This window comes from Falco rusticolus, chromosome Z (assembly GCF_015220075.1).
Source record: "Falco rusticolus isolate bFalRus1 chromosome Z, bFalRus1.pri, whole genome shotgun sequence".
NCBI lineage: Eukaryota > Metazoa > Chordata > Aves > Falconiformes > Falconidae > Falco > Falco rusticolus.
The window spans coordinates 50,472,759-50,499,407 of record NC_051210.1 but is presented as its reverse complement, the minus strand read 5'-3'; the positions used below and the strand labels follow the sequence as shown (position 1 = coordinate 50,499,407).

At 43.9% G+C, this 26,649-nt stretch overlaps 1 protein-coding gene across 10 annotated transcripts in view; it reads right to left on the bottom strand.

The window, feature by feature from the left end:
• NFIB (nuclear factor I B) overlaps nt 1-26,649 on the bottom strand; it is a 270,815-nt gene that overhangs the window by 164,659 nt on the left and 79,507 nt on the right. For 7 of the 10 annotated variants that reach the window (XM_037372722.1, XM_037372713.1, XM_037372714.1 and 4 more), the window contains exon 2: nt 3,643-4,174. In XM_037372722.1, coding sequence (XP_037228619.1) covers nt 3,643-4,174 — 532 coding nt within the window. Of the gene's footprint in view, nt 1-3,642; nt 4,175-10,300; nt 10,643-26,649 lie in introns of those variants that run through there. The other 3 variants (XM_037372715.1, XM_037372716.1, XM_037372720.1) reach the window with 2 other exon arrangements.

Here is a 26,649-nt window from a genome sequence, read left to right as displayed (position 1 = left end):
GCTGTAGGTATTTTATGCTTTAGAAAAAACAGCAATGCAATTTTAAGTATTTTTTTTATTAGCCATTGTAAAAGTAAGTAAAACATCTATCAGAAGAAGGGATTTATATTATCTGAGTTCTGTTGCAGCAAACAAGTACTGCAGCTTTCATTCACTGATTGTCAAAAACTTTCCAATGTGCCCACTGCAATGCGGATGCCAACCAACGAATCAAAGGCATTCAGCAACTAGACAAAGAGGGTCTGATGCCAACCTCGGTGCCACTGGCAACCATTATTGGCATCAAGCACATTGTCTGCCTTTTTTTTCCACTCTCCTGGCACTCAACAAACAAAATGGCGGTTCTTGTAGCAACGGGAACGCAGCATAAGCACTGCACTGAATCAAATACCATCAAATGATTTTATGGACTGGGATCCGTTTCATACCAAATGATAGACACTCTCTAATGCCTGACAGGAAGAAAACCTAATAAAAGAATTTTAAAAGGCCAAAAAAAGGCAGTTTTTTCAATAGAAACAACGTACATGACATTTTCAAGGTTCGGGCTTTTTCAAAACTCGGGGAGGGGGGGGAAGGGCAGAGGGACAATCAACAAGCAGAACCCCACAGAACTGTGTTATGATTAAGAATTATTTTGATGCTAAACATTGATCACAGTGTGTAGTTCCCATTTTCTTGCTCCATTTCAGTCAAAGGAGTAGCATTACAACCTATGTCAAGACCCTTTTTCTTTTTCTTTTTTTTTTTTTAAGATCCTAAAGCACAAGAGGATAGTAGAAAGAGAAGGGGGGGAGATGCTGAATTCTGAGGGAGATGAGCGAAAAGTAGAACCAGATGAAGTTGGTCAATGACAGAACTTCATAGGTTGTTCCTTATTTCTTCTTTCAAGGCAATCATGGAAGTAGAAGCTGGTTTTATTAAGAACTGAAAGGATTATTGACACTTCTAGAACTGGAAATTGTCAATATATTGTAACATTACTCTGCACTGCATTGCGGATGCCAACCAACAAATCACAGGCATCCTAAGCTAAACAAAGAAGGTCTGATGCCAATCCTGGTGCCACTGGCAACCATCACTGGCACTCGAACTACCCTTCCTCCTCTTTTTTCCCCTAATCTTCTTTTTTAAAGCAACAAAAAAACAAACTACTTGGCCCCTTTATTCATTTTATGTGCTAATTCCTTCTTCGTATTTTCTTCAGGGATTTGTTTGTCTCCGCTTAGTTTTTACATGATTCTGTTAGTCCAGTTTATATATTCTAAAAGAGAAATAAAAAGCAAAACAGCATGCGTACAGTGCAGCATTTTGGTTGACTTCATTCTTATCTTTTGCGAAGCCTGGTGCTCTTAATCAAATGCATTACAAAGTGCCACAATTAACCTGCTTTCAATAAGGACAGAGAATCAAAGTTTAACAAAACAGAAAAAGAACATAAAAGATAACTTAATATGACTTCTTTAAGAAGAGAGCCAACAGATGTTAACAGAAGATTTACTGTGAAGCAGCAAGACAGGTACAAAATACATGCAGTTTACAATAAACAAAAGACTCTACTACTCTACTAAGGGTGATTTGGTACGTAGAAATTAGCCAGCTTCATCCTCCAGTACATTTTCAAAATAGCATCATGTAATTTGAAAGTTATAATATTACAGCATGCTTATCTTACTTGTTTCTGATTAGGCAATTGTTTTAAGAGAACTCATATTCTCAATCCATTAAAATCAATAAAATCAGCCCTGCCTTGCAATTCCTTCTCCCACTTCAAGTTACTGGCTTCCAACCACTTTAGTCAACAGTATGTAAGAGGACTCTGATCCCAGCTTCTTCGGCTCCAGAGCTACTTAAGTTGTTTTGCCTCTCTTTGTAGTTTTGACTTTTAGAGACAGGTATATCCATTAGAATTAATCAGTAAGCTATGTCTTGCAATGAATATATGCATTCAAAATACCATTTGAATTTTTCTTCACAAATGGAGTTTAAAGGTACAAATTCATCATTAAGTTATTTTGTTTAATGCTCTCAAAGAAATCTTTCTTCCTGTGTTACTGGGGAACAGTTTTATCAAGACTCTGCAGCTACTTAAAGTCGCTGCAAAATATCTAAGTGTTGTCTACTGCTATGGAGAGAAAGATACAAAAAATACAAGCAGGAAACAAACCAAAACTCTAAACCATATTTTTTCATGATGAATAATCAAAAAAATTGAACTCTATGTATGTTCACATGAACACAGTGCTCCTCTTGCATGAGTAAATGCTAAAAGACAAATTCACTAAAAACAAAAAAGGTTGTTGTGTATCTGTTCTTTTAAAGAATGAGTACATGTTAAATGAAGACATGTGCGATTTTACTTTTTTGTTAGTAACAAAATCCACTCCATTTGGTTTTCAGTCAAATCCCACAGTTATGCATCAGGCGTCAGATAACAGCCTGCCATCTGCCCTTCTGCAGGCCATTTCTGCCTACCACCAGGCCAAGTTGTGAAATGGCCCACCATCTGCGGCTGGTCAAACTTTCCCTAGTTGAGATCTGCGGCTAAAAAAGAAATGCTTTATTACCGCCAATCGGTCAGCAATACAAAGATGCCTAGAGGACAGTATAATCACCAGAAAGAACCAAAATGACCCGTCGCAGAGGAAAAGCATTTCAGGAGGCTTACTCTCAGAGAAAAAAAACTTTACCTACTTACAGCCATTTACAGTTTCAGCGAACCTGCCTATGAATATTGTTATCTGAATATGCATTATGACTGGCAGCTTTTCCCCTATCTATGATTAGCAGAAGCCCTGCTTTTATTTTCATTTTGTAAAACTAAGTTTAAGAAGCTTCTCCACAGTGTTCCTGCAATTTTCCACACCTCAATTATCTACCAAATAAAAATCAAGTATACAAGTAAGATTATAAAAATATACTTTTCAGGAAAAGTTCTTTCAAAATATTACAACTTGTATCACTGTTTTAAAGCTCAGATAGGAAAGATGAGCTAGAAATGTTAAGTACTGTATGGTATAATTCTGACTACATTTGGTATTTACAAAGCAATGTTTCTGTGCTAGTTTTTTCATGTTTTATTTTATAGACGTGAGAAAGTCTACAATTGCTCCTCAAAGTGATAGTAGGTGCATCAGTTTAAGGATGAATTCTTGATTACTCATAACTACAAAGACAACAAAAAATATTTGTAGTATTTATTGTGATTGTGCAATTGCACATACTGCATCTTTTACTAACAGAACTGGGGCAATTAAAAAAAAAACAAACCTACTTGAAAAACAAGAAGAATGTTTTCTGAAGTCACAACTGGAAAAACTACAGAATATATTGCCACTTTTTGACCAAAAGAAAAAAGCAACTTCAGTAGAACTGAAGTACTGCCTTGGTATGTCCCACTTTCTCTTGAAAGAGAACAAGGCACATATGTCAGACATACATGTCATTTACATGGGTCTGTAGGAATGTGTGTGTATGTAAGTATGTATGTATACATGCTGATTTACATATGGATATGTACCCACATTACGTCTATAGACCACAGAATAATGTTTCACTGGAAGCCAGCCCATAGGGGAAAAAGGGCTACTTGGAATCTGAGTTTGACATACTAACATAGAAACATGACAATCTGCTTCCTACCTTGCTCCTGCACGTAGTATGCCAAAAACAAATCAAGCTCCTTGACTGACACTGTTATGTGATGTGGCTGGACGCAAAGTGCTGGATTTGTGCAATGTGGGGATTTCATGAGCCGCTCTCCATCCGTACTTTCCAAGGGGATGCCTTTGAACAGGATCACCATGACTAGATCCAGACGCCAGACTTTGTCAGCCTGTCGCAGGCAGTCGATTCTCCTAATCTTACCCTTCTGGTCAGGATTGGACAATACACAGCATGGGTGCTTCTTCCCAGTCACCGTGAGCACGAAATCCTCCCGGAACTCTTGGCGAATATCTTTGCGCAGCTTAGCCAGGAGCCTGGATGCCCACTTCTGTTTAATTTCAGGCTTTTCGCTAAGTAGCTCATCCTTGACTGCTCTTTCCTCATCCTTAGACATTCGTTTCTCATGTTTTTTAAAGTACTTGCGTTTTCGAGCCTGAAGGTTGAACCAAGTATAGGCAATTGCACGGACATGTGGAAGAAGTGCCTCAATGAACGGGTGAAATTCATCCTGTGGAAAAAAGTGGAGAGATAAAAAGGAAGAGAAGAAGAAAACTCAAAGTCAGTAAGTTCTCATAATCAAAGCAGTATCAATAAAGGTTTCTGAAAAATCTTAAAAGTGAAATCCAAGTTGAAGAGAATAAACACTTAAAATTTACACAAATCTCTGCATTACACTTCTTATGCAATTACTACAGCTGTCAGGCAGCAGACAAAAAGTGCATAGAGAATTGCATTTTCCCCATATTTCACTCTTTGAAAGAACCATGTGAAGATTTTATTTTGTATGCCTCCCCTCACTTCATCCTGCAACGCTGCAAAGACAACATCAGTTAAAAGAGATACCATCAAGATGTTTTGTTTCTAACATTTAAATATCTGAGTGAACGGCTAATATCAAGAAAAGTACCATTGCACAAAGAGGACACTATACGGTTTTAAAAAATCTGAGGAGAAAGGTTCAGAAGGCTGAGGCGAATGCCACAGTTCATTTCTCTTCTCTGTGGCACAGAAACACAAAGCATATACATGCTCAGTGTAATGCCACACAGTTCCCGCTTTTGGAGCATGCTCTCAGCAAGAGACTGCTGGTGGCACAAAGAGCATGCGCCATTAAACTTGATCCATTTTCTTATCAAACGTCCAACATTCCAGCACTGAAACAGCACCATTCCAGTGGTGGTAACTAGAGAAACCAGTATACAGTAAGGGAAAGTGGGCAAAAGACACAGCGTGTTGTATACAAATCCTGAACAGAAGCTTCTGTACTTTCAGCTCTTTGGGCTTCCCTCCCACCACCCCCAAACTCTGTAAAATAAAAGTTTATGAAGTTGGGAACAAAAATTACATTTATGTTTCCGGCAGCTCCACTGTGGGTTTTGCAGCCCCACAGTGTCAAGTTAATTTGTTAACTGATCACATGAGTGTGGCAATTATTCTAAACCCCTTAAAAATCAATCTGAGGTGTACAATGAAAAATGGCAACTTGGCACAAACTTTGCATTCTTTGTGTTTCTGCGTGCTGTGGCAGAGTGACATTATAAGCACACCGTTGGTCAAATGCTGCTTTTGTGAAATCCATGCAATTTATTTACAGTTCCAAAATATCCCTTTCTGTCATCTGGCTTCACCTGCAAGTTCTTATCTTCTGCCTAGCAGCGATACGGATTGCATTAAGGAGGTAATGCTTAGTTGTCATCTACAAGTACATCCTATAGCAATTAAATTAATTCATTTTGTCTGCTTGAGGTACCATCCTACACATCCATGTTAGCATCTAAATAGGCCTCTCCTAAAAACTTCTTTTCCTTGAGAAAATCCACTGTTTAAAACAGCGTGATCTTAGTATGATCTGCTTATCAAACATGACTGTATTTTGGTTCGGAAGGGAGACCGTAGGAGAAGTATCTCTTTCTGTGTGCAGGTATATGTCGTTCTAAATACCATGCAGATTGCTCATCATACAGAGTGGCACAGTGCAATAAAACTAAAACTGAACCCTTTGTAACAGTTATATTCAAAAATACAAGTAGCAAACTAATATTTTAACTATGTTGCCAGACAAGGAATGAATTGTGTTTAATCAATAGGCTGATTAACTCCATTAGGTAAAAATGATGAAAGTATAACTGATGGTCTCAATTATACAGAGTTCGCATTGCCATTGTAGAAGCTTCAGGTCAATAATTTAGTATTTACATCTTCAAATTTCAAACAAATACCAAAATTTCCTGAATGGTAAAAAACAACGCTAGATCTGGTTACCTCTCTTCCCTAACCATCCTCAAATCAAACAGAGAACAACAGAACAGTTGCAAGCAGTTCACCTATGACCGTGCTGTTACCTTCACAGAAAAAAAGAAAATGGGGCAGGAAAAAAAAAAAAGGAAAAAGAGAAAGAAAAAAAGAGGAGAAAGACAATACAGCAAGATAATTCAGGACATAAATGATTGCATTACAGTATGATACTTGACAAAGAGCCACAAAGGCAATAATTAAACTGATTAGTAGTTTCCAGCAGAGATTTGAACAATCCTGATACTATACTGGCACATAAAACTAGGCCATGGAAAGAGTTAAACCACAATCTGTTCTTTGTGTGGGAAGGCAATACTGATCTCAGTAACCACAGCCCATGATAAGACTTCCCCATTTTCATATGCTTTCCTGATGCCATGCTTTTTCCCCCCTTAATTGTAACTACTAAAGAAAGTTCATTTTTTCTACTACAAAAGTCATCTTAATCAAAGTATTCAAGTAAGGTTTTTTAAAGAAATTAACATAAGTGTAAATACTGCCAATGTTAAATCCTTACAATTCATTCTAGACTGAATACAACAGATTTACTACAGATTTTGAAAATTCTAATAGCTGGGGCTAAAGGTGTGGCGAAGGCAGGGGGCTGGAGAGCTCTAAGACAAATGAGTTTTTGCCCCAATACAATGATTTCCCCTACATCTAAACAGACTTCAGCATATGAAACTTAAAATAGCAATAAAATTAATGTGGAAATATTCTATGCTACAAGAATACCGCACACCTAGTTTCCATTTTTAAGAAGAACATCACAAACTATTTTGGAATAGCTAAGCCTATAGGTAATACACACAGTATTACTAATAACAACCTATAGCATTTTACATCTATGAAAATTTTATAGAGAAAAATTCCACTTTTTAAATTCGTCTGTAGTGGTTGAATGTTTCTTTTTCAAAGAGTGAAAAAACCCCACCAATTTTTTAAAACTGTATTCAAGCTTTTTCTTTCATAATATCATTTAGTCTTAAAGATATAAATATATATCAAAGAGTGTGAAGGAGAATACACCAAAGAACATCCTGTTCTAAAGCAATATTATCGGATATGTCTGAGAGATTCACTGTGCATCTGGAGTCCTTTCAAATGAAACATTACTTGACAAGAATAAGTGCCCATAAAAATGATCCTAAATGGAGATTTGCAATTAATCACACACGTTCTCCACTAAATCTCCTAAAAACCCATCTACAGGATTTGATTTTTTCCCCCTTAATATTCACACAGGCAATACTGAATTTATATATTTTATATATATATATATATGGCACTTACCCATGTGCCACAGTTGCTCTTGCAATAAAGTGATTTATAGAGGTAAGGTTTTCAAATGTTACATCAAATGGCTCAGGTGAACCTCTGTGCGCTGGCAATTTAAATTAAAATGGAAGCTACTATATAATACCTATGTAGCTTGTAAATAAAGGAAAAAATACCAGTCATCTAATGATGATACATAGGCCAGGTTTTCTTTTTTGAAAAGGTGAGGGGGAAATGCAGTGCCCTTCTCCTACCTTCCACTTTTATAAACTTTTGTATCAATTCATGCAAGTTTGAACTGAGAATCATACAATAAATATAGCAGGTAGAAAACTAGAAATCTTATTCAGAAAACTTGACGTACTAATTTCACGTACTCAATTTTCCTGTGTTGATTTTCTCTGTTCCTAATGAAACAACATATTATAGGAGGAAAAGAAAATGACAACATGTTCTGAGTTTCCTGGACCACCATAACATAAAAATAAACCACGGCAAAAATATCACAAGAGACCATGCACTTAAAGGCATGTGGTAACCGCATCCTACCATGCCTCAGCAAGAGAGGTAAATGCAGTTTACACTCATTCCCAAATAGGCAGAAAGGTATATGGGAAGGAGAGGAAAGGACCCCCAAAAAACTAAAATGCATCTGTTAAGTCATCTTCGTCCTTGGAGTTATTCTACACCCTCTGAACTTTTATTGAAAGAGTGATGGGTGACATTCAAATTGCATGGTTTGTCTTAAAGCTGTACTGTGGATTTCAGACTTGTTTCTAAAAGGTGCTTCAGCACTGCCTCGGCACAAAGTGAACTACTGCTTTCACAAGGAGCTCGGCCCAAACAGGTGTTCTGTGTTTAGAACTTTTACTGAAATATTTTCTTCTGGGTGTATGCTACCACTGTCAATGTGCATTGCAAGAGTCCTGGAGACAGAGAACACGACAGAAAGAACAATTTTGGCAGTACTACTTTAACTCAGTTGCAACTCCAAATAAGATTAATCAATCTTCTGCTTTAAATAAATAAATAAAACAAAGTATATATTCTCATTGCCAGTTTAGTGTTAATTTTTAATTTATGCAAAAGAAAGATGATTTTTTTAAACACCTTCATCATTCCAAGTAGAGAAAGATTACAAACTAAAATAAATTTGCATCAACTGTGTTCCATGTGTGTATCACTAAGTGGGAACTGTCTCCCCATGGCACATGATACAGCATGACTGTAAAATGTTATGGAGAAGTTATCAACGCACAAAAGCCAGGAATCGCTTTCTTGTATTTATGGCTGCAGAAGCACAATGCTGTGTTTTTGTATACACCTGAGTGCGGTATTTTAATGCACTTTTGTAAAGAATGAGGAAATCTATTACATCTGTGAGTCCAAAAAGCAAACATATGGGGAAAAATGTCATTAGAGCAGGAAACAACAAAATTAACTACCCACTGTAATAGAGGTGGTAGTGAAAATTTGCATGTTTCCAATGTAAAAACCGCTTTCTTAAGTTGTGCTTTCAGGTTTATACTCCTGTGCAGAGGTCTTATTGCCTGTCAATAATTTCACAGGATGGACAGCCCACATAGAATTAATTTTACTAATTGCAGATTCCACCATAAGTAATTATTTCTCTGTGTGTACCTGTAAGCACGTTACACAAAACGCTCCCTACAAGCATTCATTTTGCTTTTGAAGAGAAGTATCTCAACAGTACTCTTTTCCAGCTTTGCTCCGCTGCAGCTCACATTTACTTGCTGAAAATACCCATATCTAAGTCAATCACACTTAGATGCCAAACAAAATATAAACAATAAAAAATGTGTCAGCCAAAAAGCTACAGGACTGTATCCAATCACTGAATAAGCCTTATCATTGTTTCCATCTTCATTCACAATTTATGAATACTTCAGTCCTTTTGAATTACAATGCTTTCTAATTGTGGAATAACTTAAATCATATTTATTTATTCGCCGTGCAACTGTAAGTGCATCGCCGGCCGCTTAATAACAGTAATGCAGGAGACGCTGCTTTCGCACATTTTCTGCTTCCTCAGCTCTGCGTTGCACCAACGTGGAAGCAAGCAGCTCCCGCTTGAACAGCCCGGACCGCGTCCCCTAAGACGGGCTTTCACAAAAGCTGCTGAAAACTGTCCCCTGGCTGCGCAGCCCGGCTGTTCGCTCCGACCAGGCTCCGGCGCGCCGGCGCTCGCTTCCCGCTACCTGCGCCCGGCAAGGACGCTCCGGGGCACACGGGGGACTTCCCAAGCCGGCTCCCTGAACCCCTGCGGTCCCCAAAACCGCACTCAGCCGCGGCGGGGACCCCCGCGGGGCTGCCCCCCGGCCCCGGCAGCGCCCTGCTCCCGCCCGCCGTCCCGCTGACAGCCGCCGTCGAGGCTCGGAAAGCGGCTGCAAGTGCGGTTGCAAAAAAACGGCCAGATCTTTCCCCTCGCTCAGGGGGATGCAGGCTCGTCCGCCAGCACTGCAGTTTCGCTGGGAGGGGGGAAATGCCATGCCCTTGCATAACCGAGCAAGAAAATACTGCACAGCGTGGTCATCCCCGCTCGCATCGCCCTCGCCGGTGGCAGGCTGCGTATTATTAATTAAGCATAAGACGGGATTACTTCGCACCGGCGAGCGCTCATTTTTTGTCGAAACCAGCACTTTTCCTTTCATCAGACTCTGCCGTAAACTGGCGAGCTGAAAAGAGAGTAAATCGTTTGATCCCAATCAAATCAATACTTCTCAAACCTGCTTTTTAGCGTAATTATGCTCATTTCCATTTTGTTAACCTTTGACTTCTTATGCACCAACAATTAACAGTATTTGTCTGCGGGTGACACTTGAATGGATCTCCCCCAGACAATGGCCTGGTACAGTTTATTCTCTACTGTTCCCTTCTGCGAGAAGAGTTTGGATCTGACAAGCAGTTACAACTGTGCTTTAACCCGTTACAACTACTAGCAATGACTCATTAACTCACATATATATATAAATAAAATTAAAACCCACGTGAAAATAAATGCATACATTAGCAAATAAATCAAATAAAAACGCATCTATACCTGAGTGAGACAGATTGGAGAATACATCATGACTTCGGTTTGAGAACACGCTGCCCGGAGAGCCCCTAAGAAAAGCCTCAAAAAGGAATAATTTCATCTATTCATTTTAAAGTCATCTGAGACTCAAGGAAGATGAAATCAATCAGGATGGGGCTCTGCCCTGGATCACCACAACTTCACAACAAACCCCAGTCCTCCTTAAATAGCCAAAGATTCAAGTTCACTCCGTGTGCTAGATTTCCCGGGGTGAAATCCAATCTACACTTTTAACCCTCTTGTAGTCGGCGGCGCAGAAGTCTTGCTTTTGCTGCTGCTGCTGCTGCTGGTGGTTGTTTTGCAGATGAGGGGGGAAGGACTCAAGCGAGGGGGGGTGGGGGGTGGGGGGTGGGGAGGGGGGGGGTGGGCGGGAGGATTTTTTTTTTTTGCCTTTTTTTTTTTTTTTTAAGAAGTTGGTGGCGGTGGGTTATTACGGCATTGTCACCACGCTCTCGAAAGTTCAAGGTTACGGCCCGGAGCGGGGAAGGAAAACCGCGGAGAGTGATGGCAGGCGAAACTTCGCAGGGCAGCGACCATGCGGGCGGGAGCGCGCCGGGGCGGGAGCGCGCGGCGGCGCGGCCTGCGGCTCCTCCGGCGGCCTCTGCCCGCTCCCTCCGCGCGCCCGCCCTCTGCGAGCGGTGGTGAGAGAGTGCTTTCCAGACGCCCACTGCAATAAAAATGATCTCCTGAAAATTCAGGCGATAAATCTACCCCTCGCGCTCCCTACTGACTTGCTCCCGCCGTGTACGTCCGCCCGCCCCCCGCAAAACTTGGAAGTTGAAAAATCCACCGGTCACACCCTCCGGACCCCGTTCCAGCTCTCTCTCCAAATGAGACTTAAGTATTTTTTTTTTTAATTATTTAATTACACAATCACAGCTTACACTCCTCCTCCTCCTGCAAACACATTCCTTCTCCAACAAACCCCCCTCCTCTGCCCTCCCTCTTTATTAATCACTATCTAACGCTGCAGAAACAACCAGCACGTTTTGCAAACATCCCTCATTTTCCCTCTCTGTGGAAGAAAGTTGCGGGGGAGGGGGGGGGGGGGAGACGGAGCGGGGGGGTGGGGGTGGGCTGCCATCTGCAGGCGGTCTTTCCTTCTCCTTTTGGGGTACGATTTTGCCATGGGCGCGGGGCCCGGACGCCCCCGCTCCCCGCTGGGCGGCCCCCGCCCCGCCGCGGGGGGCACGGGAAGGGCAGCCCCCGCCGCCCGCCCAGCGGGCCTGCCCCCGTGGTCTGTGCCCGGGCGGGCGGGGGGCGGGGAGCGGTCCCGGCTCCCGTGCAGCAGCAACAGGGCGCGGGGTCCGGTTTCATTCTCCGGGGCAGCATTTTACCCGGGGAGCTGGGGAAGGGGGACAAAGTCGTGGACGAAACTTATTTCTGATGCTGTGAACAGCGGTCCAGGGGCACAGCTTGGGGCGGGGGGGGAAGGATTCGGTGTGCTCGCGCCCCAACACACCGCCGCCGCCTGAGCCGCACCGGCGCTGCCGCCCGGTGCCGGTGCGCAGCCCCCGGCGGCGCCCTGCAGGGACCGCTGGCTTCCTCCTTGCCCAAAGCGAGAGTTTATTCACGTCAGGCATTTCGCTGCAGCACACCGAGGAAAGTAGGCAGGTTCAAGTCAACCATGAAATGGTCACTTTTTAACCCCGTCCTGTCCTCATTAGGGAAATGCTCAAACACAGCCCATTTTCAAAGAGGGCTCTTAATGAGGGGAGCTTGCCAAGTCCACCAGCTGCAATTCCCATAAATTTACAAACCAAAAGACGAAGGGGGATGGGAGGGGGAAGGACAGAGCCCGTGCAAGGCAGGTAACGTCAAAGAAACAGCAAAGGCCCCTCACGTTAACCTTTGCAGAATCCCCACCGCATCCCTGCAGCCCCGTTTCTGTATGGACTTGGCCAGTTCCCTCAGATTTCCAGGGCTCAAGCAACAGCCACGGTTTTTCCCTTCTGCAGATCACATTCGTAAGTGACAAGTTCAGAACACACACTTAGGCGAGAAAGGATGAGGCAAACTCGGGGTTAACCACGATGAGCAACATTTATTTTCATATCAGGTGTAGAATACCCCCCAAATCCTATCATCTCTTCCTTTACCCAGACACTGCAAAAAGGTGATAATGCCAGCTTTAAATACTTCGAATAAATATTCAATTTAACTGGAGTTCATTTACCATAAAAGACATTCCCCTTGGCACAAATGCACTGATGTCCTTGAACACACCTCTTTGAACACTTGAACTCTTACACAACAAGCCATTATTGTAAACCTGACTTCAAACCATAATAATCCCCTCCATCCCTTTTCCCCCTCCCACCCCTCCACCAGGGATCCAGGCAAGCCCCCAACACCACATCAGCAAGGCTGCTGCTGTGAGAAGTCTCCCCTTTTCCAGGCAGGGCTTGCAGAAGGCCCCACTCCCTCCCAGGTGCCTGGCCAAGAAACCACTTTGTGCTAGAGACCTGTGCACTAAAGCAAGAACCATCTGGCAAGGTCCTGCGAGCAAGGAGAGGCAAGCAGGAAAAAAACAAATGGAACAAGGTAAGGGCAGACACCAAGCTGGGTGCTTTCTGCTGCTGTCACTACTGCAAGGGGGTGTGGAGTCAGGGTGAGACTGAGTTTGCGTCCCCACAGGGGCCAGCTGAGGGTAGGTTTGCATCCCCACCCAGAGCAGACAAGGGGGGCCGAGCCCAGCCAGCCCTGCAGCATGTGCCAGTACCCCCAGAACAGCGCTGCTGTGGATCGCAGCAAAGCCAGATGCTCCCAGAGCCAGTTTGCTGGCCAGGATGGAGCAGGCCTCTCATGTGAAGGCATCCTAGTGGAAATGGAGCTGCTTGGCCAGCATGGCTCAAGAAGTATATTGTCTTCTGCATGACCTAGGAGGCAAGGCAGGCATGATACAGGTTGCCATGGGTTTGTCTGCGGTTTGACCCACAGGCTCCCAGTGCATCAGTGAAAGTAGACTTGAAGTGGGCACCCAAAAGGCATGTTTCATCCCTGTTGCTCCTGATTAATCCCAGTGGGAACCCCTGCAGGAGGGAGACTGTCCTGGAAGAGCCCTCCTACACACACACCTACACCCAAGCACACACACACACATCTCACCACCCCACCAGCTTCTTTCACAGGAAAGCAAGCTAAAGATTCTTTCCAGATAAAGGCCTCCATTAAAATAATTAAAAAAGGCAACTCTCTACCACTTCCTCGCAGAGGTACGTAAATAGGTGTGTGGGAACTGGGGTAGCCTGGAGAAACATGGCGTTAAAGCAGCAATGACAGGAGCTGCAGTGGTTGGGCCTTGGCATGCAGGGACGCCTTGTCAAAAAGTGGTTCAATTGCTTTCAAGTCCTGGCTTGCATTAACACCCTAAAAACATCTCCGTAAAAACCCCTTCTGTCCCACCTCATGCGGTAAAAACCCTGCTAGTGCTGCAAGTTCTCTTACCCTTGAAGCTCCAGGCTGGGGGACAGTTGCTTTTTGTCCTCTGCCAGAGCTGTGACAACCCCTACTCTGTATCTGGAAGTTCAGCTGTCATTTCGATGTGGACAATTAAGAAAATAAAAGTCACCATCTGACCTTCCTGGTGAGAGACACTAGGACCTATTCTTGACTCCATGGGGCTGGGGAATGGCCTGAGGGATCCTGCCCCCAGGTGGGATGCAATAGGAGCTCTGATAACACAGGCCTGGACACACCAACAGCTGGGTTCACGCATGCGAGTGTTAGAAAACTTCATGCAAGAAAAATGTGCATTCAGGAAGAAAAGGCACCTTTCACACCAGTGAGTGGCAAATCTTGAAGCTGTGTGTGAATCACCCTGACGGAGAGCTTGCACCCTCCATGGCGGGGCTGTCCCCATGCCTTCCACCCACCTCTGGCCATGGTGGAGGGATATCCACTGCCCACACTGCAGGATCTGAGACAGCTCATGTCCGGAAAGAACCAGAAAGGCATTTTGACACTATGGGCAGATGGACCCACTCCCCACCACCTGCTCTAACTCCCCAGAGTAGTTTCTGCCAGAGGTGCAGGTCCTGGTATGCCAGACTTGCATGGAAATTCTGGGGTTTACTGCTCTCCCCCACAGGCAATGCTTACAAACTTTACCAGATACTGCAAAGTGGAACTGCCCTTGGACTTCAGAGACAGTAACAGGAAAAAGTGGAAAGGTCAATTAGGCCACCTATAGCCTTCCTAAAGCAGAGTTTCAGCTGATGCTCTTTACCCGGACAACCGCTCAACTGTTTCAAGTTCTGAAGCAAGAGAGTATTATTACGAGTCAAAAATCAAAGAGAAAGGTATTGCTAATGCTGAAGTGCGCAGCCTAAGATTCTCTCAGAATACAAGTGGGAAGTCTGGCCAGTTATCTAAATGTATGCATACTGAACTTCTAAGAAATCAAATCTTGGTAAAAATTCCAGTAGTCTTTTTGTGGAAATCAAACCAATTGATTCTGGCATATAGCATTTCATCCAAAAGATGTACCTAAGAACTAGCTCCAAAATTTTTATTTGAGGTCTCTGTGACCCAAAACACAAGCTTTACAGTGGGGTTTTTTTATACCTAGTTCAATAGCAACACTGTCAACCTTTTTTTCACCCTTTGTTAGAAAATGTCATTCACACACATGTCTGTTAGTTATACAGTTACTTAGGTACACACATAAATACTGAGCAGCACAAATATAATGTAGGATAGTTTAGGGCAACTACAAGTAACAAATAACCTGAACCATATAATATATTATATTATATTATAATATATTATATTATATTATATTATCATAGTTACCTAGTGACAATTCTATCTATATGACTAGTCTTCACGCCTTGCAAGATTTCTTGTACCATCTTACTAAATTACAAAGTAAAGTTTCATGTCCTTGGCAGAATCAGAACTTTGGATATTTTTCTTTCGTACAGGAGTATTGTGTGTGCAGATAGATTATATGTATATGTATATGTATGTGTATATGTACGTGTATGTGTATGTGTATGTGTATGTGTATGTGTATGTGTATGTGTATGTGTATATGTAAACATATGTATGTGCAGAGAAAGTTGGGTAGAAAACATTTAGGGAACAAACATAACTAGTTAAATAAGCAAACTGATAATGCCTTGGTTTATGGGGTCTCAATACATTTCATATGCAGCTGAATTGTAAGGTATTCATGACTTAAAATGCAAACAGCAATCAGTAAAGCTTCCAAGTCAGTGTAGTATCACACCTATAAACACATATATCATAATATTTACTAGCACCTTTTTGTTTGTTTGTTTGTTTGTGGGTGACCAGAAGAAACACACGCTGTAATAAACTGTATATATGCATATTGGATGGCAAATGTACACTGAAAAGTAAAGAAACACACTATTGACTCTATACAGAGACAAATATACATATATTGAAGAGTGTGTGCACTTGACCCCTGTCCTCATATGGTTTGATGGAGACTAAAATACTTTAGTTTTCCGCAGCTCCCAGACCAGCAAATGAAAACATCAAACCTCAAGCGTAAAGCTGTAAACCACAACATTTTGGGTTACACAACTGTGCAGTTTTTGTCCCCACTGCAGGTCACATTCTGAGCCTTACAAAGGCATGAAACACTCTTACCCCAGTGCAGTAAATTCTTTAAAAATTCACATTTACTGATCTTAAATGCCCTGGACATAAACAGCAACAACAATAAAATTTCGGCACCATGTTTTCTGACAGTTTATATCACTTGCCAGATTTTGAAAATGCTGGGGGGGAGGGGGGTGGGGGTGGCAGGGGGGCCGGGGCAAGTGTGTCGAGAAGCTGGATTTAAATGTCTGCTCAAATCAGAATTCTAAAAGTGCTTTACTTTTTTCTTGTGATTCAAAGTTAAAATTGTAAGCATTGCAGCTCAAAACCGCTTCAGAGAATGTTACGAGTTAATCTTGTGTATTTTGGCGCCTTTTCCCTGCCAGCTACTGTACTTTAAAAAAAAAAAAAAAGTTGGAGATCTTGTCTGTCCCGTCTCAAGTTCAATGGCAGCGCTTTCCAGCAGCGGGAGGAGAAGATGGCCATGTTTGCAGCCCTAATCATAATTCAGATCACGCCACATCGGCATCTTGTGTCAGAGTCGAAACTGGCTTCCCCGCCCCCTTCAACCTGAGAGCTGCCAAGTCCTCACACACTCCGCATTCAACCACAACTTAATGGATGGGATATTGTGCATTAAAATGTGGCCCAGACACACAGGCAAAGCAAGGACAAGAGGGAAAGCAGACAGACACACACACACACACATACAAACAGGCATGCAAGAGAAAGGAATGAATTAAAACACACACACATGTCCCACAACAAAACGGTAGTGAAAAAAAGGCAAAAAAAGGGAACAAAAAGAAACTCTCTAAAGTAACTTTAAAAACAAGCCAGAAATGCCACCCGAACACCGTATCCTGCAATATAGCATGAAAGAAACCAGCACAAGCCTCCAGCCAATTTATCGAGCAGACCATACACGACAGGAATGCAGTTTCCTCAACATTATACATTAACACTGCAGTCCATTAACTACAAAAACCACCAAGACAGCCAGAGAGAAAATATTATATTAAAAGTGAGTAAAGAAGCAATCTCTACAGCAACAAGAGAGGAGAAAGAGCTGTCTGCAAGGTACAAATAAAGTAGCATTTGCATTAATCCTTTCTAGCATTTAACTGATAGATGCCTGCCAGAGAAGAAGGGGGAGGGGGGGAAAGTTGAAGCAGGAAATGTGCCAAGTTCAGCACTTTTGGACGCAAACTCCCATCAGCTCATTCCTGGCATAAAAGTGTGACCCATATACAAAAGCTGCCAAAAAAGCAAAATATAAACAATCCACCACTTATATCTCATCCTGTAAAGCAGAAGTGATATCAGAGTTAAGGAGAGGGTATAACATCCACTTTGAAACCACAGAGACACAATCTGAGCCTGGAGGAATTACAAAACAAGAGTCAAGCGAGTTTAAAAAAAAACAAAACAAAACATGAAAATCATTTTAAGCACCACGTACCATTGCAATGTGCTGCATTAAATAAATGAGATGTTGAAATCTGTAACACACCACGGGGCAGCTGCCTTCACATTTTCCAAGAAACAAATCTATTCCTTTCTCAAGTACTCGGTGTGCTGGGGTCTTTTTGTGTGTGTGTTTTTTATTATTATTTTATTTTTTATTTAGTGGCCTTCTGCCTTTTGTTTTGGGGTGGGGTGTTTGGTTTTTGTTTTGTTGTGTTTGTTGTTGTTGGCTTGGGTTGTTTTTTTTTTTATTTGGGGTGGTGGTGGAGTATTATTATTCACTCGGGCTGGCTGTTTGCTTTGTTTTGGTTTTATTTTGTTCCTGCTGTCAGCTTTTTGCCTGACACCGAACGGGATGAAAATTCTTGGCCGGAGCGAGGGAAAAGGCGGTAAAGTCACAGGCTGCGGGCAGCCCCCGCCCCCTCCCCTCCCCCCAAGCCCCCCTTCCTCCGCTTCGCTGCGGGGCCGAGAGCGCGGTTCGGCGGCGGCTGGGCTGGACGCGGCGCGAGAGGAAAAGTGTGCATTTTTTTTGAACTCGTGCACACGCGCGCATGAGGTGCACCCACTCACCCAGGCGCATACGTTACGGCGGGGCTGCCTACACCCGCCCCCCTCCCTCCCCCTCCGGTTGCTGCGCGGAGCGCGCGGCCCGCGCCTCCCTGCAGCCTCAGGGGCGCGCGCGGGTCCGGGGCGCCGCGAGCGCGGCTCTCCGCTTCCGCCTGGCGGCTGCCGCGCGCAGCAGAGCCGCCGCGCGCCTCTGCATGTGAGCGGGGAGCCAGCCAATGGCGACCGCCGGGCGGGGCGGGGCGGGGCGGGGCGGGGCGGGGCGGGCAGCGGCGGGTCGCCCGGCAGCGGCGCCGCGGGGCGGGGCGGGGCGGGGGCCGGGGCCGGGGCCGGGGCCGGGGCCGGGGCCGGGGCCGGGCGGCGGAGCGGCGCTCCCGGCGGGCGCGGGCGGGCACCGCCGCGGTGCTGGTGGGGTCGCCGCTCGCTCCGCTTCAGCCCCTCGCTGCGCGTGCCCACACCGCTCCCCCACCCCGGCCCCCTCGGGAGCACGGGGGCCCCGCAGCGCGCCGGGCGGCCGGGAGAGCGGTGAAAGGACGCGTTAAAGTCGTTCGCGGTCGCATTTAAAATAAAGAAACAACTTGATAACAAAATATTTTCATTCAGCCCTCACAGGCCGCGCTTGGCGGGCGCGCTGCTTCGCAGATATTTTTATAAAAGGCTTTTGCGGGGAGGTTATGTAATTTCGCGGCTTCGGAGGCCTTTTATAAACCATCGCATCCCACTGCGCCCTCCCAGCAGGATTAACTTCACTCTGGAGGAACTGTTCTCTGGTCCAAACCTGAGGGCGGTAAGGCATCTGCAGAGGAAGGATTTCACATCTAAAACTTCCTACAGAATTAAGGCACTTACAGTGAAATAAATAAAACTACATGAGGCAAAACTGTGTGAGGAGTTTTCACCAGTCAGATAACAAATACATTCCTTCCTGTTAAAAATTGTTGGCCAAGTACAAACTGTAAAGAATCTTCATAATTGCTCGGAGACCATTGCTGGGAACAGGGGGGCCTCTCAGGAAGTCAATTTTCTTTTGTCTGATTCAAGAAAAACTTTCTAAGCTGCTAAAAATACACCGTGCTTTTAAAATGAAGCACAAATTGCCATGAAATGGGGGGGGGGGGGGAGGAGGGGGCAGAAACATAAGAGAAACAGACTTAATTTCAGACTTAAGAACAATCACTATGGTGTTCTTCTGGCTTCATTTTCCTGATACTTTTAGGAAGAAGTCTAACCTAGACAAAATAAACTGCAAACTTGTCTCTTCAGTGAATGGGGGAAACGATTGTTCATGCTACGTGTGGCACAGATTTTGTACACTGTATGACAGCCAGTCAGGCGAGTGGAGAGCATACCTTTCTCCATGCCAGAGGGAATCTGTGAGTGTCGATTTTAAAAATGTTTACTTTTTTTTCTTTTCTTTGCTGTAGAATTCAAACTTGGGGTTGTAGACTCACAGGCAATTAACAATGCACACTGGTCATCAATACTTAACAGAGTTTATTACAAGGACTGTGGCTGTATTTCATGATAGATTTTCAGGCTTTTTGTTGCTCCTTGGGTTTAATTTTGGTGGTGCTGTTGTGATTCCTGACAAAGATCCAAGTTGTAGTAGACAGGCCCATTACTCTCTGCAGCTTTCTCTTTTTTGTGTTTCTTTTTGTTGAGTCTGTATAGTTACTAAGCCTAACTGCAAGTGATTTAGCAAACAATCAGGAATTTTTTATATTGTATCAAATGAGAGAAATAACAACATCAGGGAAAGCAATGGATGTTGTAATTTTTTAGAAAGAACTGTGTTACCCAGAGCTGCTGTAGTTACTCCGATTGTTTGTTACAGGCAACTTTCTTAAACATATTTTTAAGTTCAAAAATTGTGTTATGTATCATTTCCGTTGCCTTTGATTTCTCAGTTGTATAACACTAGCATGTCTTGATTATGGCTTTCTTTTCCATAAATACAGTCAGATACCTGTATTTCATAACAAGCTGACCTTAAGTTCTCTTGATTCTGGTTTTGGGGAGGGGGTGTTTTGTTTTGGGGTTTTTTGGGGTTTTTTTTTTTCTTTTGAGGTTATATATATGTATACTTGATAATTTTTAGTGTTCATAATGGATGAAACATGAAGAGACTATAAATAGTTTTCCTCTATGGATAATTGCTACATACTTAATTACCTATTTGGAGATGAGTAGATAATAATCTGAAGGGAGATAGACTCATCTGCAGAATTTCCATGAAAACAAATAACAATCAAATAATTATTTGACATGTTTATAACAGAATTTGTAAGAAAGATCCAATTTTTCAAGACTAATTTTCAAAGCTACTTTATCATTTGCTTTATAAAAATCTCTGTATTTTCAAGGTTTCTTCACTAATTAACAGGACAGGAAAATAAAATGAGTGAAAGAGGATCTGACAGAAAGATGGATCAACAGTGAAGTCTGAGTAGTGCAGTCACAGAAGAAACCGAGTGAGCAAGGATCATGTTAAACAGTCTCAGTACAGTTCAGCTGTGTGCATGAGGGATACAGCCACCCTCATGCATAACAGGACAACTGAGAAAACCGGGTAGCTTTGGCTAAATGCATCGTTTTGCACATGTAAAAAACTACTTTCGCCCAGACAGCTTTCAAGTAGGAGCTTCACATTTTTCAGGAAAAGGCTACTGTAGCTGAAAAGGTGCAGCTTGCTGTTCCTGCAACAATTTGTTCAGGTTCGTCTGAGCAGAGCGCCATGGAAAATCCGCGATCTGCACATGTGCACAACACTTGCTCATTATTTCTGAAAGTTCATACTTTTGCCATGCTGCTCTTTATAGGCTCCCAGCCCTGCCGAGCCTCCTGCATAGTTTCCTAGCAACTAGGTGGAATTATAATCTGAGTTTGGCAGTGGCGAAATGGTTTCTTCTGATGCTTCCCCCGGGCGAGTACTCCACAATCTAGGGTGAAACGCACTGAGCAAAGAGACGGGGAGTGCTGGTCTGCAGGTTTATACAGACTGGTGTTGGTAACTGCCAGCCAAGCAAAGCCTGGGTTTCCCACTTGCCACAGCAGGAACAAGTGCTATTCATTTCCAGCCCTGCTCTGGCATATTAGGCAAGGGAGAATTCAGGGAGACTTTGTAAAATTATTTCTAAAATCCTGAGGCCTCAGCATGCAGTAGCAAAATTGTTACCCATTACAGCAGACCAGATTTTTCACTTTGGATAAACAACACAGGAGAAGAAATCTACAATTTTATTCAAAAGCTGGTCTCCCTTTCCTTGCCCAGGAAAGCAGCTGCAAAATCCTGATGCACATCATCTATTTCTGCCTAATTAATAGTCTCATACTATGTACTTTTATTTGTTTAATCCTGTTCTATTAAAATATGTTTGATGCACTATCACAACATCACCACACAACCACATCATCACCAGAACAAATCAGAAGAAGATTAGGAGATTACAGAGTGAAGCACTAAAAAGGCAGAAAACTTCCTATACATTCCACACAATAGACTACCTTCAGTTCTTCAACTGTCTTTAATAATACAACAAAGTGTAATTTCTTCCCCCAGACCCTTGCCTGTCTGCATGCACAGGATTGATGAGGAACTGTAACTGTAACATCATTGTTTTTAATAGAACACAAAGAAGAAAAAAAACACCACAAAAAAACCCAACAAAAACAAAAAACCCACCTGAGCCACATAGCTGAGTCTTAATAGTAGCATTTAAATGGCATACAGAGCTTTTGGAGTTCACACCTCGTTAAGGTGAACAGGAAGGGAAGGGGTGCACATCTTTGTTGTTACTTTTGCCTTGCAGCATTTTCAGTCAAGCTATGTGAACAGAACAGCAACACATTAACTGACTTTGTAACAGCTGTATTTTTGCAGCAGGGTTTGGGGTTTTTTAAGTTTAGAAATTGCAGAACATTGTGAAATGGAGCCAGGGCAGAGCCTTAGAGGACAATTATTTTGGTTTCCTATATTTTGCAAACCAGTCTACCAGATCCAAGTCTCCTTCCTGCTCCAGTTAGGGGATCTCTTTCCACTGAACTTTTCATACCCCAGTGGTTCTAAGATGGGTCCTACAGCACCCAGGCTGACTTGACAGAGTATTTATTCCTCTGGATGTGAGCATGCTTACCTGATCCAACCAAACCTGTACATGAATGTGCATCTGAAGGGCTGCATGTGGCCCATATTATTGTAACAGACTAGATATTTTGCAGTCACATAGGTGATTGGATTTAGTCCTAGGGTAGGTTTCATGCTAGGATTTCTGAGCATGTCATCCAAGGATGACACTTTCAGCACTCATCAGCTTGGAAGCACATTTCAAAAATGTCAGAGGAAGAATTTCTCTGTCCCTCTTAAGCTCCTGTGAAAACATGCTTTTAGCCTGCTAACGCAGCTTCTTTCTTTCATTTCTGTCCTTTCCTGTTGCATCAGCCTGGGCCTGGATCAACCACTCATGAATGTGGCTTCAGTGTTCTTGTAGCATTGTGTGGGAGAGATTAGGGAAGGCAGCAAAGGTTATTTTCATGTGAACATCTCACTTTTACACTGGGATTTCCAGGAAAGAATATGGAGGAAATCTTATTTCTGTTGATGGGTGTGGATGTGACAGTCACATATTGTGTGCTGTAGTCATTACGGGTTCTCTGTAGGCACACCAACATGACAGCTTGTGCAAAAGCAAGCTATCCTCTGAGCATGTAGACTTACAACATTCAGCATTTCTGCATGAAAAAAAAAAAATACTCATGAGGGTTGATCACAAACATTCACTGCTCCATATATCCAGGATCCATCCACGAGGGGAGACGTTTTTGGCCAGAGTAGATGATTTTGGCACCTGGTGGCTTTTTCATCCAGACTTCTACAGGTCTATGTCATTAACCTGTCAGCAAGATACTGAAGATCTTAAGGAAGCAAAGATCTTTTACATGATTGATTATCTTGTTCCCATTTCTAATGTGTTTAAAATAATAGCTACGGTTTGAGACAACAGGCTTCAGACACTGCTCTGAGGCCAGTGTTAGCACTGTGAATACTGCACTTCACTGACCACAGAAGAAAACTAGCTCTCTCAGCCTGAAAGACAACACAGGTTTCTGTCACCCACAGAACAGAAAGATGACCAGCATGATGCTGTCCCAGAGATGACATTTACCAGTCTGAACAGCAGGGATCTCACTCCCTCCCAAGAGTATGGATGTTGACAAGGTGGTCATCATTTTGAGAGATGCCTCTTGCCCTCTTCATGCTGGTACTGCTGCAAACAGCAGGAGACTGTCAGCTGGAGGAGAGTGGTAAAGTGTGAGTTCAGTAGGCTAGAGAAAAGACAGTCCTTCTTACCAAATCACTTCTGGATAAAAGTGTAGCCAGTGTCATTTCTGCTCCTGCCTTCTGCAGTATTCTGCACCATGTCTCCAGGGAAAAGGACCTCCAAGGCTCTCCACCAGTTTTTCAAGGCATGACAAACCTGAGACAGGTGACTAGAATGTGTGCTTATCATCAATGGGACAGAGCCCAGCAAGCAGGGAAAGAGCTTAAGGAAAGCATTGTTGGCACTCCCCCTTGCATTGCTTCTAATGTGCAAGAAAAAATGTCATGCTCCGGAAATAAAATGGGACATGGCACACTCCTCCAGCACCCATGAATGTGTTTTCCATTGCTTTTTTGACAATGAGAAACTGAGTTATGTTAAAGTCTCCCTGACTTCTCCTCTGACCATTGACATGCCTGGGAATACCTGTGAAGACTCGCTAATTTATTCAGTTTATTAAACGATTTTTAAAATATTAAAATAAAATAAGTATATTGCAATTAATGTGTTGTTTAAGCATTTTTAGAACTGTTACAGGCCCTCCAACTTTATAATAACGATTTTTAGAGGTGCAGGTTTCCTATGCCAGTAAGCACTGGTGGTACAGTCACACCGGTGGCTGAGAAGGGTTTCTGAAGGGTACCGTTTCCCTTTCACCACACACCAACGTGCTATGTGGGAACAGAGTGAATAGGGAGCAGTACCTGCTTCCAGCCCTGGAATAACTGAAAATCTTGTAGTCTCTGGAGCCTGCACTTGTGTGAGAAGACAGCATGCAGGAGAGTTCAGCAGTAAAATACTGGTGGTGGTTATGCTTCAGGAGAGGGAACCCTTGCCTTGGAAACCATGGCAGCAACCAGCCACTTAGCTCCTTTCTCTTTTCTGCCTTGCTGTGTGCTCTTCCAGTCCTGCTCAGAGAGCAGTGTCTCAGCTTTTCTAAAGACAGGTCATTTTACCTTTATCCTTTTCCATAGCTTCCATATTTTTTTTTTTCTGTAGTCATTGTTCTTCCTTACTTCACTGGCTTAAATGCTCATCCGATTTCTGTCCAGAGTTGATGTGCACTTCAGTTGTACTGTGTTGATTCTGCTTTGCCTATTGACCCAGTCTAAGAGGAGGAAAGTTCCTCTAGCAAAAATGAAAAGCATATAATTTGTTCTCTATTTAAAGAAACAAAAGAGTTTGTCCTTTATATTCTATGACATGGCAAGACCACAGATCTCTTCCTTTATCTCTGCATTTTAGCCCATATCTTGTCTGCTAGCAATGAGGTTCCCATAGTGGGAAGGATTTCAGATTAGTTTCTTAACTGACTGGAAAGAGAAGTCAGGGAAAATGGACTGAGGGGTCATTCCAGGGTGTTAGTAAGGAGAAATTACTAGGAAGAAGACAAATAACTTTCTGGGGCGTAAAAAGCTCCACTTGTCACTGCATGAGCTGCCGAGTGAAGAGCACGCTATGGTAGCTATGGGAAGTTTGTTCTGGCTGAGAAGCCTACTGAGTGTTGATATTTTAAACTTTAAATGCTAAAGGCAAATACTAGCATCCTGAGTAGAGGAGGGGGAGAATTTAAGCAGCCATTGACAGGAGTCTAAGATAAAGTTTTGCAGAGACTGTCAAATTTATTCTCTCCCTCTCTTCCAGGACGTGAGGTTGGTAGATTAGAGGAAAAAACATAATCAGGCAGTGCTTTCCCATTACAAAGTTATGTGGTGTTTTCTTCTGCAGCAGTGAAAGGGGTTTCTTTTCTCCCTGATGGATTTACTTTGCCTCCCTAAACCACATCCTCTCCTGTTTTCTGTGAAGTTTTGACAGATAAAACTTTCTGGGAAAGCACGATGCTTCTTTGTTTCTGGTATGCATTCTGCCTACAACTCTCATGGACTCAATTCAGAAATAGGATTTTTTCATTACTCCATTTTTAAGGCCAGGCTGTGGTAGTGGAATGGACAACATCAGAATGCAGGCTCTAACCTGCACCAGCAAAGCTGCAGTGTGTCCTAACACCTCTCCCTGAAGGCAGGGTGAAGACCAAAGCCAGATCACACCAGCAGGACCCAGCATTGTCCCTAAGCCAGTGATATCTGCACAGAGGGGTCTATCCTACCTAAATTACAGTCCAGACCAGGGTGGTCCCAAGCCCATCCCCAGCAGCCGCCCCAGGACATGGGGCAGGTTGCTGCCCCCATGGTGTGGACCGGGGGGGGGGGGGGAAGGTGGCCACACTTTTTTAGCCCAGGGGGGGCACAGTCAGCAACTGCAGTGGGGAAGACCTCACAGCAGCTGGCACGGGGCTGCACTGCCATACTGCCTCCTCTCACCCCACACCTGCCACCCCACAGCAGGTGGGTGGAGGTGCCATGGCTGGAGGGGAGGACACCACAGAACAGAATGGTGTGGTGGGGCAGATGCATGGCCCCCTTGGGCTCCTCTCCTTCCCCTGCCAGGAGCGCTTGCTCGGCATCTTTTTTTTCTTTCTTTTTTTTTTTTTTCCTGTTTGTTTTAATTTTATTGTATTTCCTACACTGTGGGAGGGAGCCGCAGCCAAAAATAATGTTGCCAAGCTGAGGGGATTGGCACACACTGCCTGGAGTCTGCAGCAACAGTGGAGGCTTTAAATAGATTGAGCCCTGGCTGCAAGCTGCTCCTGGAGGTCTGGCAGCCTCACCCCAGCTAGGGGGGATGCCGCCTGAGGGTGCAGGATGCACTGCCCCTTGCTGCCCCTGTGTCCATGCCTGGGGGGGAGGGGCGTTTTACCCCTGTCCATGTGCAGCTCCTTGGCTGCTCTCAGCTCCCCGCTCACCCCCAGGGCAGGCTGACAATCTGTGATGGCTGGCAATGCAATCCATCCCCTGGAAATAGCTGCAGTTACTAGAAATCTGTCATCAATAAAGCTGTGGTGGCCTGGTGGCAGCACATGTGGGTGTGGGGGGAAGCCTCTGCTCCAAGTATTACACGTGTGAAATGCCAAGTGTGGCAAGAGCTAGCCCGGGGAGGTGTTATTGGGGATAGCTCCACAGCCCCGCTGCCACGAAAACTTCACAGTGCTGTTATTTCATCCGAGGCTGACCACCTGTGACTTCTCCAAGATAAAGCAGATACATTATTTCTCTTTCCTCATCCTTTCCCTGACGCAGAAATAATCCCTGTGGAAAACTCTAACCACCCCTAAGTAAACAAGAACCTCGAAGCCTGGCAAGCCAAGTCAACCCTTCCTCCCTGGGTGACAGCGGCATGGGGCAGAGCAATGAGCAGGAACTTCCAGGCCCCCCCCCCCCCCCCCCCCCCGTTTTGTAGCACTGCACGATAAAGCTGCCTCCTGCAACTGTGTGAGATGTAGGAGGGTCCCGAAAACAGTTCCTCTGAAGCCTGCAGCCTGCAGAGCTCTTC